General features: G+C 37.3%; 1 protein-coding gene across 2 annotated transcripts; it reads right to left on the bottom strand.

Annotated features, from left to right (window-relative positions):
* Positions 1-19: 19 nt before the first annotated feature.
* Positions 20-16,528, bottom strand: LOC126377206 (uncharacterized). Of its 2 annotated transcripts, XM_050024904.1 has the most exons (8): positions 16,376-16,528; positions 15,334-15,494; positions 14,139-14,240; positions 13,070-13,168; positions 12,248-12,349; positions 11,401-11,566; positions 4,833-9,355; positions 20-550 (listed from the first exon to the last, which is right to left on the bottom strand). In XM_050024904.1, exons 1-6 carry the CDS (start codon positions 16,440-16,442, stop codon positions 11,402-11,404), a joined length of 696 nt encoding a protein of 231 aa, XP_049880861.1. In that variant the 5' UTR covers positions 16,443-16,528; the 3' UTR covers positions 20-550; positions 4,833-9,355; position 11,401. The 2 variants fall into 2 exon arrangements, with proteins under 2 accessions (XP_049880861.1, XP_049880860.1); XM_050024903.1 differs by having other exon boundaries at positions 4,833-11,566.
* Between the last annotated feature and the right edge of the window lie 400 nt (positions 16,529-16,928).

The raw sequence follows: 16,928 nt of genomic DNA, 5'->3' as shown, positions 1-16,928 counted from the left end.
TCATAAAATAAAAGAATAATTCCACTTTAACATGTATTTATTTTCGCACATTTTATAGGTCAGATTCTTAAAATCTATCCTTAGAATACATTTACAATCTTCATTTGTGTAACAAAATCACCAAAACGCGAAATAGAAGAATAATCAACATTTTATTAACAGTTATTTATTCGTTTTGGTCATTTTGTGACGTAACGTTCATCCATTTTGGTAAAATAAGCATTTACCGATAAAGTTATACATTTTCCGTCCCATTCAAAAAAGCAACCATTCCAGTTTTGTACATAATTGATGTACTACATACTCAGAGATATTGTACACGGGAGTTCCCAAGCGCACGCGCAACTCGCTGACGAAATACATGAACGATTGGTTCGTGTTTTGTTATTTGTGTGACAGTTTTGTTTCTATATAAGTATAGACGGTGAATTTTTTTCTTGCGTGTGCGGCATTGAGTAGATTTGTAAGGTACCAACCTCGTTTTACACAGACACCACACATAGACGATATCATACGTTACCGTCTGGCGCCATACGATTCAAGTCTAAACCTCAGAACAATAACTAAAGCATAGAAGGAAGGCTAAAATAAGAATTCAGAAACTATAAACCGGCTCTCTTCTAGCTTACGACACAAACTATGAGTGAGAAAAGGACAAATGATTCGCTCTTTGCTTCATTTTTTCCGAGGTTGTCACAACATGAAATGTCATTTGGACCTATTGGACTCATTTTAACTCGGCCAAATACATAGTAACATACATAAGAAGATTTTACTTATATTTACCGAACTATTTGACACGGTCGCGTGAACTTTGTTTACGAGTGTCTTGTGTTCAGATTGTGTGATTTAACAATATTTTTCCAAATAAATGGAAAGAAACTTTTATTTATATCAAATAATTGAGTGTCTCGACTCTGTGACATTATGTCTTGTGTGGTATGTGGCTGCAGCTCACATTCAGGAAGAAAAGAAAATAGCCAACAACTTCTGTCGTTTCATCGGTAAGTTTTTTGTAATTTTCTAGTGAAATGTGAACTGCTGAACAATTTTAGGAAAGTAATATGTTTTGCTGAATAGATTTGTAGCATAAAATATTTGAGATATCCATTATATTATACGTTTCATCGATGAATACGGAATTGATTTGAGGTTATGTTGATTGTCCATAGTGATGTACTAAAATTATCGATACTTTTAATTTTTAGATTTCCTGTAGACGATAACAAAGAGAAAGAATGGATAATTCGCATTAATAGACGAAATTGGATTCCAAATACATACATACATTGGCCTTATACGTCTGTTTCGGACGATTTATGACGTCATTGCCTCGAAGAAATGCACTTTCTTTCTTTTTATTCCAAATAAGTACAGCCGTATTTGCTCGAAACATTTTACTGCGGATTCATTTATGTGTGTTCCTAATTCGAAGTGGAGACGTCTTCGAGACGATGCTATTCCTACATTGAACATTATAGATCAGACAGATGAAATGGTAATTACGGCCGAGCACCACACACCCGAAGTCTCGACGGCAAAAGGGACAAAATTGTGGGTCCGTGTTAAATTCCCATATTTCGCCAGTTTTTGGGTAGCGGCCCACTCGGCAGCCGGCCCTGCAAGCGCAGATCGCGTCCCACAATAAAGCACGCCCCCTCTCCTAGGGTATGAGCGTGAGCCCATCGGGCCTTTTACCGTCTGTGCGGGTTAGACCCGGCGGTTCCAATTTACACGGCACGTCGATCAACACCAGTGCACGGCGGATGACATCATAAATAAATTCGAATATTACAAAATACTTACCGATGAAACGATAACAGTTGGCTATTTTATTTCCTTCCTGAATGTGAGCTGCAGCTCCAAACTAATATAAACCAGACAATATAATCCAAAAATGGTTAGATACTTACCTATCAGAGACAGAGTCTCCTTTCATCAAGAAGAAGATAATTGCGTCCTACAAAAATAAATCTTGTAAAAAAAATTATCGACATTAATTGTAAGTAAAGGAGAATGGGCGAATCTGGTCCAAGAACCTCCACTGATAAGACTTATATGTAATGAAAGCTTATGCTTTCTCTATGATTCTGGCAAAGTTCTATCAGATTCTGTCCCGGGGTTCTTTTTTTACGGCCATGTTTGTCCTGGCTAAAAATGTGATAAAATACAGTGGGAGCTAAAATCGGCTCAAGATTTGTTGCTGGATAACTAAGTCTACATAAATAATTATGTATCATATTGTATATTATTTTAAAGAGGATCTTTTCCAGAATCCGAAACATAAAAAAAAAAAAAAAAGTCTTTATGTAAGCGAATTATAGTCAATTTGCATCTGCAGCGCCATTGTTTCTCGGTAGCTAAGTTCAAGTTTCATGCCTTTTACCCCTTCCAAAAGTATCTTACCGATTTTTTTTTATATTGCTTCCGGAATTTGATCTGAGTGATAATAACAAGAAAAATAAATAGACACCTCTCCGATAGAGACCGCCTAAGCTATTGCCTATTGCAAGAAATCGTCATCATTAGCAAGTCATTACGGTATTGCATATTATAAGCTTATCAGCAACTTGGAACTTGGTCCAAGAACCTCCACTGGTGAGACTTGCATGTAATGATAGCTTATACTTGTCCTATGATTCTGGCAAAGTTCTATCAAACTCTGTCCTAGGGTTTTTTTACGGCCATGTTTGTCCTGAGTGTACAGTAGTGGACTGCAAAATCACTTCAGGATTTGTTGTCGAAAAACTATTTAACTAAGTCTATATACATAATTATATATCGTAATTGTATATCAATTTTAAAGGGAAAGGTTATCAGAATCAGAAACACAAATAATAAAAAAAATGCATTAAGTATGTAAACGACTTTTAGCCAACTCACGTCCGAAGCACCATTTTTCTCAGCAGCTACGTACGAGTTTCGCGCCTTCCAACCTTTCCAAAGAAGCCCAATAATTTTTTCCTTCTTCTCATATTGCATTCTTAACCTGACACGTGAAAACAAAGAAAAAAAAATAAGAAGAAATAAAATAGATACCATTCCGATAGAGGCCGCGTAAGCTATGGACCTATTGCAAGATAACGTACTCAAAGGCTAGTCATTATAATCCAACAGACGTAACATGATTAGAATGCGGGAGGACGCAAATGTAGTATGTTTTCTTTCACCACAATCTTGTTTTATTAATCCAGGCTTATATCTTGTCTTATAAACAATGCCGAATGGTACAACAAACGTATCGTAAACGTAAGGTTGCCTGGTAGTAATTGCTACCTTGGCAATAAAGCCGCCTTTTGCACCAGTTATTGCCTGAACTTGTTTAATAAATGTGTTTCTTTTGTATACAATAGAGTCATTGTATTGCATCTTGATTAGAATGACTTATTTCTTGTTTCTCTCGTACTAAGCTGTATACTGTTAATGTTAAAGAGACACATATTTCGTCTCTTTCGCATAAGGCGATGTACTACATTTCCGTCCCGCCGCATTCTAATCATGTTACGTCTGTTGGATTATAATGACTAGCCTTTGAGTACGTTATCTTGCAATAGGTCCATAGCTTACGCGGCCTCTATCGGAATGGTATCTATTTTATTTCTTCTTATTTTTTTTATTTTTTTTTCTTTGTTGTCACTTGTCAGGTTAAGAATGCAATATCAGAAGAAGGAAAAAATGATTGGGCTCCTTTGGAAAGGTTGGAAGGCGCGAAACTCGTACGTAGCTGCTGAGAAAAATGGTGCTACGGACGTGAGTTGGCTAAAAGTCGTTTACATAATGCATTTTTTTATTTGTGTTTCTGATTCTGATAACCTTCCCCTTTAAAATTGATATACATTATGATATATAATTATGTATATATACTTAGTTAAATAGTTTTTCGACAACAGATCCTGAGGTGATTTTGCAGTCCACTACTGTACACTCAGGACAAACATGGCCGTAAAAAAACCCTAGGACAGAGTTTGATAGAACTTTTCCAGAATCATAGGACAAGTATAAGCTATCATTACATGCAAGTCTCACCAGTGGAGGTTCTTGGACCAACTTCCAAGTTGCTGATAAGCATATATGCAATACCGTAATGACTTGCTAATGATGACGATTTCTTGCAATAGGCAATAGCTTAGCCGGTCTCTATCGGAGAGGTGTTTATTTATTTTTCTTGTTATTATCACTCAGATCAAATTCCGGAAGCAATATAAAAAAAATCGGTAAGATACTTTTGGAAGGGGTAAAAGACATGAAACTTGAACTTAGCTACCGAGAAACAATGGCGCTGCAGATATAAATTGACTATAATTCGCTTACATAAAGATTTTTTTTGTTTTTTTTTTTATGTTTCGGATTTTGGAAAAGATCCTCTTTAAAATGATATACAATATGATACATAATTATTTATGTAGACTTAGTTATCCAGCAACAAATCTTGAGTCGATTTTAGCTCCCACTGTATTTTATCACATTTTTAGCCAGGACAAACATGGCCGTAAAAAAAGAACCCCGGGACAGAATCTGATAGAACTTTGCCAGAATCATAGGAAAAGCATAAGCTTTCATTACATATAAGTCTCATCAGTGGAGGTTCTTGGACCAAGTTTCATACAAAAGTGCCCATTGTCATTTAATTTTATCGACATATACTAAAGTGAAACCCAACACTAGGCAATGAAAAACTTGTGACAACCTACGAAATTACGAAACAATTTTTGTATATGCGTCTTTGTCTAACATTACGCCGGTTCCGTAAGATAAAGTAGAGCAGAATTATAGGGTTCTGTTGCTATTTTAGCCTTCCTTCTATGCTTTAGTTATTGTTCTGAGGTCTAAACTGTGTTCGAGGGGGGTGAGGTAAACCTAGCTCAACCGCTGGTGGGCAGCGGAAAGTTGCCGTTCTTTACGTATGTACGTACATAAAGCAACTCCCGTCTATAATTTATCTGAGACTACATATTAATACGTAAATTAATTTTACTCGGCCTAACCAGAGATATTAGACTATCGCTTACCGCTATTTGAGACTAGACTTCTTCATACACATTTAAAAATCCAAAAATATCCTCTTTCGAGTCAAATTTTACAATTCTTACGCGATTATCATATTTCTGTTTAGGCTTTCACTTATTTACTAAAGGTGCTTCCACTGGTATTAATCCTTGTAACTTTGCGAAACAAGATAACGTTCTGTAGCTTAACATGGAAACATCTATTAAGAATCAGTAACTTTTCACCCGTATTCTAAGATGTTCACTCGAACCTTCCTTGACTCTGTCCTCAGTTGAGGCGAGCTCCAGGGGGGTTAAAATGGCCACATCGAAGCAATTCATCTCAGACAGCAATATTGCAATTTGACATTTGCAATACAAAAGTAAGTGCGCAATGCAAACAGCTGTCAAACAGCAATATTGTATTCAACATCAGTATTCTTTGACCGCGCACCAACCCTAGCTAGGAATGGGGAAATCCTCGAAGGAATGGGATCGCTCCGCGAAGCCTGTGAAAACCCCAGGAGGCTTCTGAGCTTCTGGAAGGAGTTAGGTTGCCTTACGTAGTCAACAATAACACGCATACTGGGCCATCTTAGAGTCAAACAGAGCCCACTAACAATCTTAGATAGAGTTTAAATCCCGTAAGGCATGACGTTATTAATTTCGTATTATTTTATCGGCAGTATGATAATGCTCGACTCCAGAAAGTCCTCGAGTCGAGAACGTAAATGTCAACTTAATGCAGGCCGACTCGAGTGGAGGAAGAGTCGAGGGAACATGTTAGAATATTTTGTGTGTGTCTTGTGATGTGTATTTTAACATTTGGAAATGTATATATGAAATGTCGCTAAACAGTAATTCCGATGTGGATGCACCATAAGAGAAATGCTTGGGTCTTCAAGGCCACAAACTTTTTTTAGGAAAAATCTATTTCTTATAGTAAAACTATCTTTATACCAATAGCAACACACTTAAATAAAAAAAATAGATATAAATGCGATGCAAGTTTTATACAGCAAAAATAATTTTTGATATTAAAAAAATGCCATCGAAATTTCGATTTCTAAGGTATTTTTTTGACAAAGATGGGCTAGCTTTTGCTATTAAACTCTTGCAACTAATCAGAAGCCGTAGTATGGCAGGGGTGATACGATAAATATTGCGGGGGTCGACTATTAGCTGCAGCGTATTCATGCTGCCAATTTTTGGCTCCTAAATGCCTCCGCCATACTACGGTTGCTAGACAAGCGCATCTAAATGCAATCAATATCTATAGGTACATGTTAGTTCAATAAAAACTACTTGATGTTATAGAAACGATAAAAAGCATTTAATCTGATAATAATCATGATTTGATGGTTACACTTTCACGGACATTGGCCACCGGTCACTGACCTTTAATTTATAATAAAATAGTATGACTAACACCCGTATTCTAAGATTTATATTAACTCCAACCTTCTCCGACTCCGTCCCCAGTCGTGGCGACCTCAAGTACTTACTCGAAATCAGCTCAATATCGGTACTTTAAGACGGCGCGTCAACCTTAACTCGAGTATACTCCAGTGAGGCTTGACGTCATTAATTTCGTGTTATTTTGTTGGCAATATGATATGCTCGACTCCAGTGAGGAAAATCCTCAAGTCGAGGACTCTTTGCGTGAATGTCTTGAACTGTCAGCTGAGGCAGAGTCGTGTGGGGGAAGAGTCGAGTGGAGGAAAAGTCGAGTGGAGGAAAAGTCGAGTGGAAGAAAAGTTGAGTGGAGGAAGAGTCGAGTGAACATCTTAGAATACGGGTAATACACTTGAATCGGGAAATCGCTTGTAAACTACTATTTATCGATAGTTTGACTATCGATTCTTGACATCGAAAATTATCGATACTATCGATAGTTTAAAAAACCATAAAGGTTAACAGTACAGTTAATGTTCTGTCCTTGAAAGTGTTAAAATACTCTATAATAATTCAAAATTAATAAAAGAATATTCCTAGATATTCTAGTGTTTTGCTGCCTTATAGCGAATACCTAAAGGAAGCTGTAGCATCCTAGATATCAGTTTTAGGCCTCGACGGAGACGATTATTTCAAAAGAATGGCTTGACGGATGTTTTTCTTCAACATAACCTCGACAATTTGAATCCAGGTTTGAGATATACAGACAGCACCTCACAATGCTCTCGTCTTTTCCATCTTCTTATCGTGTGGGTTGTGAGGTGGAATATCAACCTCATCAACCCTGGTGTCATTTCCATAAATGTGGTCTAAAACTAATATCTGAGATATAACACGAGCGATTTTCTACCAGAAATTGAATTACGGATAACCGAATACATAACATTATATTATTACCTATTTAATTTGGAAGTCTTAAGATAACAGTAGTAACAAATGACATTAGAAGTCTAATAGATACTAATGGATAGTATTACAAAACCAAAACTCTTGCTATGGGTGTTTTCTATTGGGGGTTATCTGTGTAGCCAACCCAGTTGGCTATTGGGTAGTTTCCTAGGTCAAAGATAAATTATCAAATTCTGATTATTAAATAAAGACAGATCTAAAGGTGACAAAAAAACGTTTTCTATTTAACTTATTATTATTATTATATATAAAGTAAAATGGAATAATAAATGCGACATATTGTCACGTTTGTCTATGGCGTCACATGTTGCTTTTTCATACAAATTCCATGGTAATTTCGTGTTTTGACGTTTAGTAAAAAGTAATTGATTTGACTAGTTGGAAACTACCCTGTTATCAAAGTTTGGCTTAAGGCTCCATCCTCAATTTTCGTCTAACGAATAAAATCTACTGCATAATTATTAATTTTAATCCATTAAAAGATATCACAGCAATATTGAAATTTCAAAGTTACATGCTTACAAATTTATTTACGGCATTAATCAAAGTATTTTTAATTACAAACAATTATAAGAATTACGAATTTGACGAGTATCTAATTTATAAGCCACTTATTTGCAAAAATTCTGTGCCACAAAGTTTGATTTAGCCAAAATCTTCAGGATTAATATTTTTTTGAATAAAATTAAATAGGATGTAACTACGCTAGGTCAAAGTAGCGTCATTTCCTATACGCAAGTCGGAATGGTTTAAACGCATAATGTCTCATTCGGTAAAACTCCTCTTGACGTTGAATAATTAGCTATGATTAAAATTTATTAAATTCATTAGTTGATTAAAAAATAACACGTGCGTGTATAGATTGTTGAATGTGGGGGAAGCAAGAGAAGTGTGTCAGGATCAAAGCAAATATAATTCCTTAGTCTCTGCTTACCCCGGTGGGAAATAGGCGTGAGTTTATGTATATATGTTTAGTTGATTAAAAAATAATTGATTAGTGCCAATACTGACATGCTTATGCGAATGGAGCATTTTACTATTGGGACGTCAAAATTAACAGTGTTTATCATTCGTTTAAAAACATTCTAAAGCCGATAAAAATTTCAAAGTTATACTTATATTATTTTTTTACTTTAGAAAGAGATGCGACAATTTTACGAAGCGTAGATCACATTTTAAGACACGTTGGGAAGATGTAGGATAATATCTAATATATTTTATTGCCGTACTACGTTTTTACTTTACAAATTACTGAAATTTCTTTTCATGGATTCCTTAATTTTAGGTTGTTGTACTTATGAAAGAGAATATATATCATAAAATGCCGTTTCGAGAGTCTTAAATACAATAAACAAGGCTGCGGTATGTAAAACCAGCTGTTTTAAATACCTTGAGCAACTGTCGATCATCTACTTTTACAGTTGTATAGAAATCAATGTGCAGTTGAACTGCATATCGTTGTTTTATAGTGAAAACCTGACAGAGGGCAGCAGTGATAGTACTATTCATAGTACTGTCTTAGTACGGCTTTGAAATAGACTACTCTGGGCGCCATCCCACTCGCGTCAGACAGAGTACTGCGGGGCGGAAGGCAAGAGGAAAACCACTGCCCTATTTTTCCCTAAAAACTAGCATGGAGAATGCTACACCGACAAGAGCTTGGCTCTTAAATTTGTTATGATGATAGAGAAAACCACGAAATCACATCAGAATGTGATTTTCTTCAACAATACCTGGATTTCTTTCAATTAATTGCATTCCGGGTAAAAATAAGAACAGTTTTTTTTAGTTGAATTGAAACTAGCGTATCTATTGCGTGGTTCTTTAACAAAAATTACATTCGAACGTGATTTTTCAAAAAAGCGCTTACTTGATTCAATATAAGGCGACGATATGCAGCTCCAATGCCCTTATCAGCTAGGGCTAGAACTTCACAAAGGGTTGAACCATGCGTCGTCGATTCGGCCGCGGACGGTCGCATTATCTCGGTCTAGCAAATGACTGTTCTGAGTGACAGAATAGGATAGAAGCATATGAAAGTGCAATGCGGTAGGTTCAACCCTAAGTTATGTTTCATTTAAAAAATAACACGATCTCTACCACAAGTACAAATTACCTTTAGGACAGTCTCTTCGCAAGTTTAACTTCGGTTTTTTGTAGATGACGATTCTGTCGTATCGCGCTTGTCATTCTACGGGTTTGATTGGTTCTAATGATTCATGACAGTGGTTTTTTTTTCAATAATCGAATTTCATTTGGCAAAGGACTACGCGTCAGGCGGCCTAATGTACATGAACAGGATGTTCATAAGATAGAATTTTGATACGGGATTTTGATTTTCTACTGATTTGAAACAAGTAAGTACCTATTTCAAAGTCCCAGATAAACGTGAAATCTGTAGAAAATAATACCGAACCCGGAAACAAGACCTAATGACCTCTTTTTAAGATGGGCCTTTTTTCGTAAGGTCAAAAAAATGTGAGAGAGTATTTTATGAAATGATTTATTTAATTATTTTTTTACAATTTTTTGAGTGAGTTTACGCGCGCTGCAAGTATCGGGTCGGAGGCAAACTCTTATTTAGATGGGATAAATCCGTGCTCTTTAGTGCACTTCTTGGTGTATCTTTTAAATGAACTTGGTTTTCGAGACACTTCAACCACTTATTGAGTCTTTTCTCTATGCATTTAAAATGACGTAAAACAGCGTCGTGAACTTTTGCAAACACAGTACTCATGATACATTTCCTACGAAAGAAAAGGCGTGCGAAAAGATTCACTGGGCTTTGTATTACAAGATAGAAGTGGAGAGGATAAGCATAAATAAAATACACTTCACTCGATCACATATTACTTTGCAATGTAAAATGTTTAAACATTTTTGACAGGTCTACCGATAAAGATGGCCGTCACCGCTAACCAGTCACAGGCCAGCACAATTGTCATACATCATTAAGCAATATGGCGCCTATTGACAAAATTCGTTCCACGCAGATTATACGCGTGTCCCATCCGCTCTGGGTCTTACTTTTAGTTTTAAATGGTTAAGAAGAGAGAGAGCACGCGGACTGTGTCTCGTTCGCACATACGCGTTAGAATGAGACTTTTATGGAGTGTCTGGGGTGTGATAGAAGTTAAACTTACAAAGAAATGCCAGTTAAACCTTAACAAGGTTATAATAAAACGACTAAAAGATAAACTAGGTTAAAAATATAGCCCGCGTCACGAAAGAAGTCTCGCGGCCGCGGTCCTACTGTCGCAAATTGCATAGAATCGTTATTACAAAATTATATTACTAAAAATCTTTAGATTTCTTTCGTGGCGCGAAATATTTTAAACCTAGTATATCTATACGTCCATATTCGAAGATGTTCACTCAAACCTTCGTCGACTCTGTCCTCAGTTGAGGCGACCTCCAGGTCTTCCTCGAACTCAACTCAAAATCGGTATTCTAACACGGCGCCTCAACCTTAAATCGAGTTTACTCCAGTAAGGCATGACGTCATTAATTTCGTATTATTATGTTGGCAATATGATAATGGTCGACTCCAGTGAGTATAGTCCTCAAGTCGAAACGTAAATGTTAACTGAAAATATGAAAATGCTGAGGTAGAGTCAAGTAAACAACTTAGAATATGGTTGTTTGTCTTGTGATGCTGCATTTTGGCATTTGGAAATGTTCCTAAAAAGTAACTCCGATGTGGATGTACCATAAGAGAAATGCTTGGGTCTTCAAAGCCACAAACGTTTTAGGAAAAATCTATTTCTTATAGTAACACAATATTTATGGCAATAGCAACATTAGCAACACGCTTAGGATGGTATTAATGAACTAATCTCAGCTTCGAGACTGCCCTCAAGATCATGTCAATGTGACAAAACAGGGACTGGAGCATGATCTTGAGGGTAGTCTCAGCTGATATTACTTCAGTAATGCCACCCTTAAACATCGACTCGGCAGTCGAGTAGAGAAGTGTCGAGTGATCATTTCAGAAACGAGTGTGAGTCTGCGTTTTGTAATAAGGCGATGTTTAGCTTGCATACAACAATACCTTATTCATCCAGGAAGTGTGTTTTGAGATATTTCATCATGCCAAATGTGCGGAACCGTTTCGTGCCAAACACTTTGAGCAGAGCGTCGTCGCAGATAGCAAACTGTTTGTTGTTAGGGTCGTAGAGTTGCTTCTCTTTTATGATTTCCCACACGCGCTTCACCACCTGAAAAGGGCAGAATATATCTGTAGTAGTACAATGGTTGTGTTAGGCTCTCGACCCAGAGGACACGGGTTCGACTCCCGGTGGGGACATAATACTTGTTTCCATTTTTTTTTTGCTGTAAGAATCGTATTTCTGTATGTAATGTAAGTCTAAGTATGTATATTTCTAAAATAAATTTGTTTCTGTCTTGTGATGTTCTCTCTCTCTCTCTCTATTTAAGAGCTGCGCTCTTGTCGGTGGAGTAACCGCCATTCCTCTCTTCTTCCCGCCAAAACCTTCACCTCCCGATACGACACGACCTGCACCTTCTCTTCTATTTGTTTCATGAATGTTATCCTAGGTCTTGTGATGTTACTGTACTGTAAATTAATCTGTAGACATAGATATATGTGGTGTCTTAATTGTTTAATATTATATTATAATATACACCCACATATAGCGTGTTAGTGACATCGTAACGAAAACTTTGAGGGATGATTCAGGCCATGATTCTGTTGATATCAAGTAAAATCCGTCGCAAAAGTATGGAACGGAAAATAATTAAAAAAAAAACACTAAAATTTTCATGAATTTTCCGACAGGAAAATACGTGATATCAACTCAGAATCATGGTCCGAATCATCCCCCTCACCATTCGTTACGATGTCACTAACACGCTGTATGTGGGCAAATACTACATACCTCATGTCTTGGCATCTCATCTTTGCCCATCAGTTCTGATAGAGCCGGAGAGAGCTTGTAGGCGCGAGTGTAGCCGCTACTTTTACCGCGACCACCTGCCGCCTGCAGACGAAACAATCAACATAAGCTTAATCTCAGCCGCCCGTGTTTCAGAAAAAAAAAATCGCATTTTTATTACGTAAAATAAAAAAAAAATATCTTAATAAAAAAACTATTGGATAATTATCACCGCCCATTGCTTGACGTCATATTTTATTGGCAGTTTGATACGCTCGACTCCAGTGAGTAAAGTCCTCAAGTCCAGTACGTACATTTACTAATTAAATGCTCAGCTGAAGCCGAGTCGAGTGGAGGAAGAGTTGAGTGGAGGAAGAGTCGAGTGGCGAAAGAGTCGAGTGGAGGAAGAGTCGTGCGGCGAAAGAGTCGAGTGGAGGAATAGTCGAGTGGCGAAAGACTCGAGTGGAGGAAGAGTAGAGTGGAGGAAGAGTCGAGTGGCGAAAGAGTCGAGTGGAGGAAGAGTCGTGTGGCGAAAGAGTCTAGTGGAGGAAGAGTGGAGTGGAAGAAGAGTCGAGTGGAGGAAGAGTGGAGTGGAAGTATAGTCGAGTGGAGGAAGAGTGGAGTGGAAGAAGAGTCGAGTGGAGGAAGAGTCGAGTGGAGGAAGAGTCGTGTGGCGAAAGAGTCTAGTGGAGGAAGAGTGGAGTGTAAGAAGAGTCGAGTGGAGGAAGAGTCGTGTGGCGAAAGAGTCGAGTGGACATCTCAGAATACGGGTATTAAAGACGATTTCTGGGTAGGTTATAGGTACTTATAAATGATCTTGCTTACCTTCTTGGCTTTAGTTTTAGGAGCGGCTTTCTTTCCACTGCTGCCCCAATTATCATCTGAACCCTTCTTCTTCCTCTTCTTCGGGCGTTCTTCTTCTTCCTACAATTCACAAAGAAACATGCACTTAACATCACGCCTATTTTCCATTGGGTTAGGCAGAGACCACGGAATTGCACTTACTACGACATGCAAGATACATAGGTAGGTAGGTATTACATTATTTTCTAGCATATAAATAAAAACGTCTACAAGTATCTTCTGATTACTTGTCTCTCTGTCCACCCTATTAGGGATAGCGTGAGTTCTTTTTACTTAATGTCTACGACTTATGACTTAATGTAAATATGGTTCTTACCCGGTATAAAAAAAAGACAAGAGTATGCCCGGTTGGAGGCGAACCTCGGCTTAGGGCGTCAAATCAATCAATCAATAATTCTTTATTGCACAAAAACAAACACAGGACATGTACAGGCGAATAAAAATAAGCTCAATAGGCGGCCTTATTGCTCAACAGCAATTTCTGCCAGGCAACCGCAGGGTGAAATTTACACATTGGAGCGTGGGATAGTGCAATACAATAAAATGAAAAATAAAATAACAAATGAAATAATAAAAAATTATACATGTGGCATAATAATACTTATACATCCATAAGTAGTTACCGGGACCAACGGCTTAACGTGACAATCAGGTGGTCAGCCTGGTCAGGCTGATCACCTGATTGTCCAAAAAGTAAGATGATCCGTGCTTCGGAAGGCACGTTAAGCCGGCTACTACTTACTGATGTAAGTACGTACAGTACATAGTCGTTACATGAGTCATGTCAGGGGCCTATAGCGGCTCAATAATAATATTTTTTGAGTTGATGGGGTTGGTAATCCACCTACACGATAGAAGAGAAGACGTCAAAAAGCATGTGCGGTCACGAGCATTAATATGGTATACACTTTGGTACCATGTCACATTCACTTTTTTGACAAATTGAACTGTAAGTCTCACTAAATGTCAAATATGTTAGTGCGACAGAGTCCTAAAGTGGACACATTATATTGCTCATGACTGTACCTACCTCATCATTATCCACGTTACTCTTGCCACTGCCGCTTCGTGTAGCCCGCTGCTGCTTCCGTTTAGGTCTTGGCTCATCGCTATCTTCAGAGTCACCGCCAGACTGAATCAACCACAATATTATTTCAATATCACTACATAGAACAAAGTCGTGAGTCGAGTAAACAAAACAAAGTCGCTTTTTCTGTCCCTATATCCCTATGTACGCTTAAATCTTCGCAATTGATTTTGATGCGGTTTTTTTTAATAGATAGAGTGATTCAAGAGGAAGGTATATGTATTATAATTATAACATCCATTAAATAGTGGGGAAATACCTACTAAAACACATAATAACGGGTTCTTACCGCGTTTAAATGGGGATATGAGACTCCAACGATATGGGGGTATGGGAGTCCCCATTTAAACGCGCTAAGAACCCGTTATTATGTGTTTTAATTATGATAATAACCGCGTAAACTTAAAACAATGAAATACCTACTGTTATTTTTAAGGTTTTTAAATGTGATGTCGTAAATAATTTAATTTTTTCCTCAACTTTGTTTTCTTATATTTATTAAAAAAGCAGACAAACAAGTTGATAAAGCCATTTCAAGGAGGTGAGCTGACCGCGTATCGCGACCGTTAAGCTCACGACTATATCCCAATTGGGGTAGTCAGAGGTATCCATTGCAAGATGAACTAAGTACCCACACCTCACCGAGGTTTTGGTTCAGACCACAGTGATGGTGAGAACTATCGCCCTTTATAATGATCGGGGCAACTGTGTTAGCGAAAACTTTGTTTAACACACTTTTTTTAAGCGGGTAAAGGAGTTGACAAAGCTAGGTATGTATTTCATGGGAGCCGCACGACGTGACAAATAAGCCAATAGGAAAGGTTTATTTATCGCGTGGTAGAGTTGGCAATCAGTGTAATCATTATTTTGATTTTACTTTAAGTAATTATATGGTGTTTAATAATATATTTAATCAGTTTATTTGATTTTTTTTAAACTTGTTTCTCTCTCTATTTAAGAGCTGCGCTCTTGTCGGTGGAGTAATCGCCATTCCTCTCTTCTTCCCGCCAAAACCTTCACCTCCCGATACGACATGACCTGCACCTTCTCAACTTGTTTATCCCCTTAAAAAGCCGTGCAGTCATTTTCTGTTTTTCTTTTATTTTTATTATGTACATATTTTTTTATCGTAACATACCTCTTCGGCACTGTTGTCGGAATCCTGGCTGTTCACATAATCCATGACCATTTGGTCAATCATCTTCTTCTTGTCCTTCAACTCAATCCCAAGGTTCTTCTCAAGTTTTTGGATGACGCTCTTAGTGTAAGTGGTCGCGAGATCTGCATCTTTTAAGATTTCTGTAATTTAAGAATTGTAAATTATGTAAAAAAGTCACTTCCTTAAGACCGGACAAATAATTCACCCTCTATGTATAATGATGATGATGATGATGATGTATAATATGATAATCATTTATTTGATTAGGTATTATGCCTATAGTGTAGAGTTTGTGAACTTTAGGGTTTGTATAGATAAGGTTTGTAGAGTTAAAGCTTTTGCTCTAGGTACATTAATGAGCTCTGATAACTTTTTCCCATTGTAATCTTGGCAACATTTTACATGAAAATGTTTTTATTGGGTCAAAATTAAATTACCGCGATTAATTTGTAACGTTCCATTCTGCTCATGCTATTTATCATTACTTCAGAACACCGGGAAAACGATCGATGCGTGTATCCGAACGTACCTACATGGCGGCTACAGAGATTGACCAAACATTGGGGAATATTTATTTTAAAATGATTATTTACACGAAAATTACGTAATTCTACGAAAAATGTTTCGTATAAAACCTGTTTCGAAAAGTTATGCGCACCATTTTGTACCATTAGAATATTTTCATAGGGTGCCATTACGTCCACTCGTACGTGGACATAGCATACGCGTCGCATAAAAATAAACCACCAGTGTGCAGCCCTAACTAGGGTAAATAAAATGGAGGCACGTATACAAACGAACGCGCATAATATTACGAAACAACTTTCACTTGAATCATTTTCTCAAAGACTTCTTACTATCAGAGATATTTCGATTTAAAACTAGTGATAAATCGAAGTTGCATTGAAATTCATAAAGAAGCCATTACGTGGACCCGGGCCTGTAGCTAAATATATCGATACCGCGACAAAGCGTGGTAATTAGATAAAGATTTCATTGCCTTTGATAACGTTTTACTTACTTTCGATTTCTGTTTTGAGTTCTTCTTCGCTGATGTCCGCGCTAGTTTTCTCTTTGACGTCTGCCATTTTCCTTGAGGGAAGTAGAGTTGATTCCGCCAGCAGAAAGAAAGATTCGGGCCACACAATAATATACCTACGCGCTAGATGCTACACGGCGTCGGAACGAAATTAGCCGAGAACAGCTTCGGCGTCGTTCGTACCGGTAAAATTGACCAATCAGAAGCAAATTAAAAGTTACAAACGAATATAGTCCGTAGTGCAATTGAAATAATGGTCACCACGTTACGTATTTTACTTGATTTTACACGATTCGTGGCTTGCAACAAAACTGTTGCGTTCCGAAAAGTATGTGATTTTTAATTTAAGTTTTCTTTATTTGTTATTATACGCTGCTTCACTAATGAACTACATTTAGATTTGGGTTTTTTGACACCCAAAAATATCCTTCGAAATACCTAATATACCAAAATTCCAAACGACTTTGGATTAGGTACCAAATTATTCTGTTTCTTCAATAAATTGAATGTCGTTCTATGGCCGATCACAAACTGA

Source organism: Pectinophora gossypiella, chromosome 22, assembly GCF_024362695.1.
Source record: "Pectinophora gossypiella chromosome 22, ilPecGoss1.1, whole genome shotgun sequence".
NCBI lineage: Eukaryota > Metazoa > Arthropoda > Insecta > Lepidoptera > Gelechiidae > Pectinophora > Pectinophora gossypiella.
This window is presented reverse-complemented; position numbering and strand designations above follow the sequence as displayed.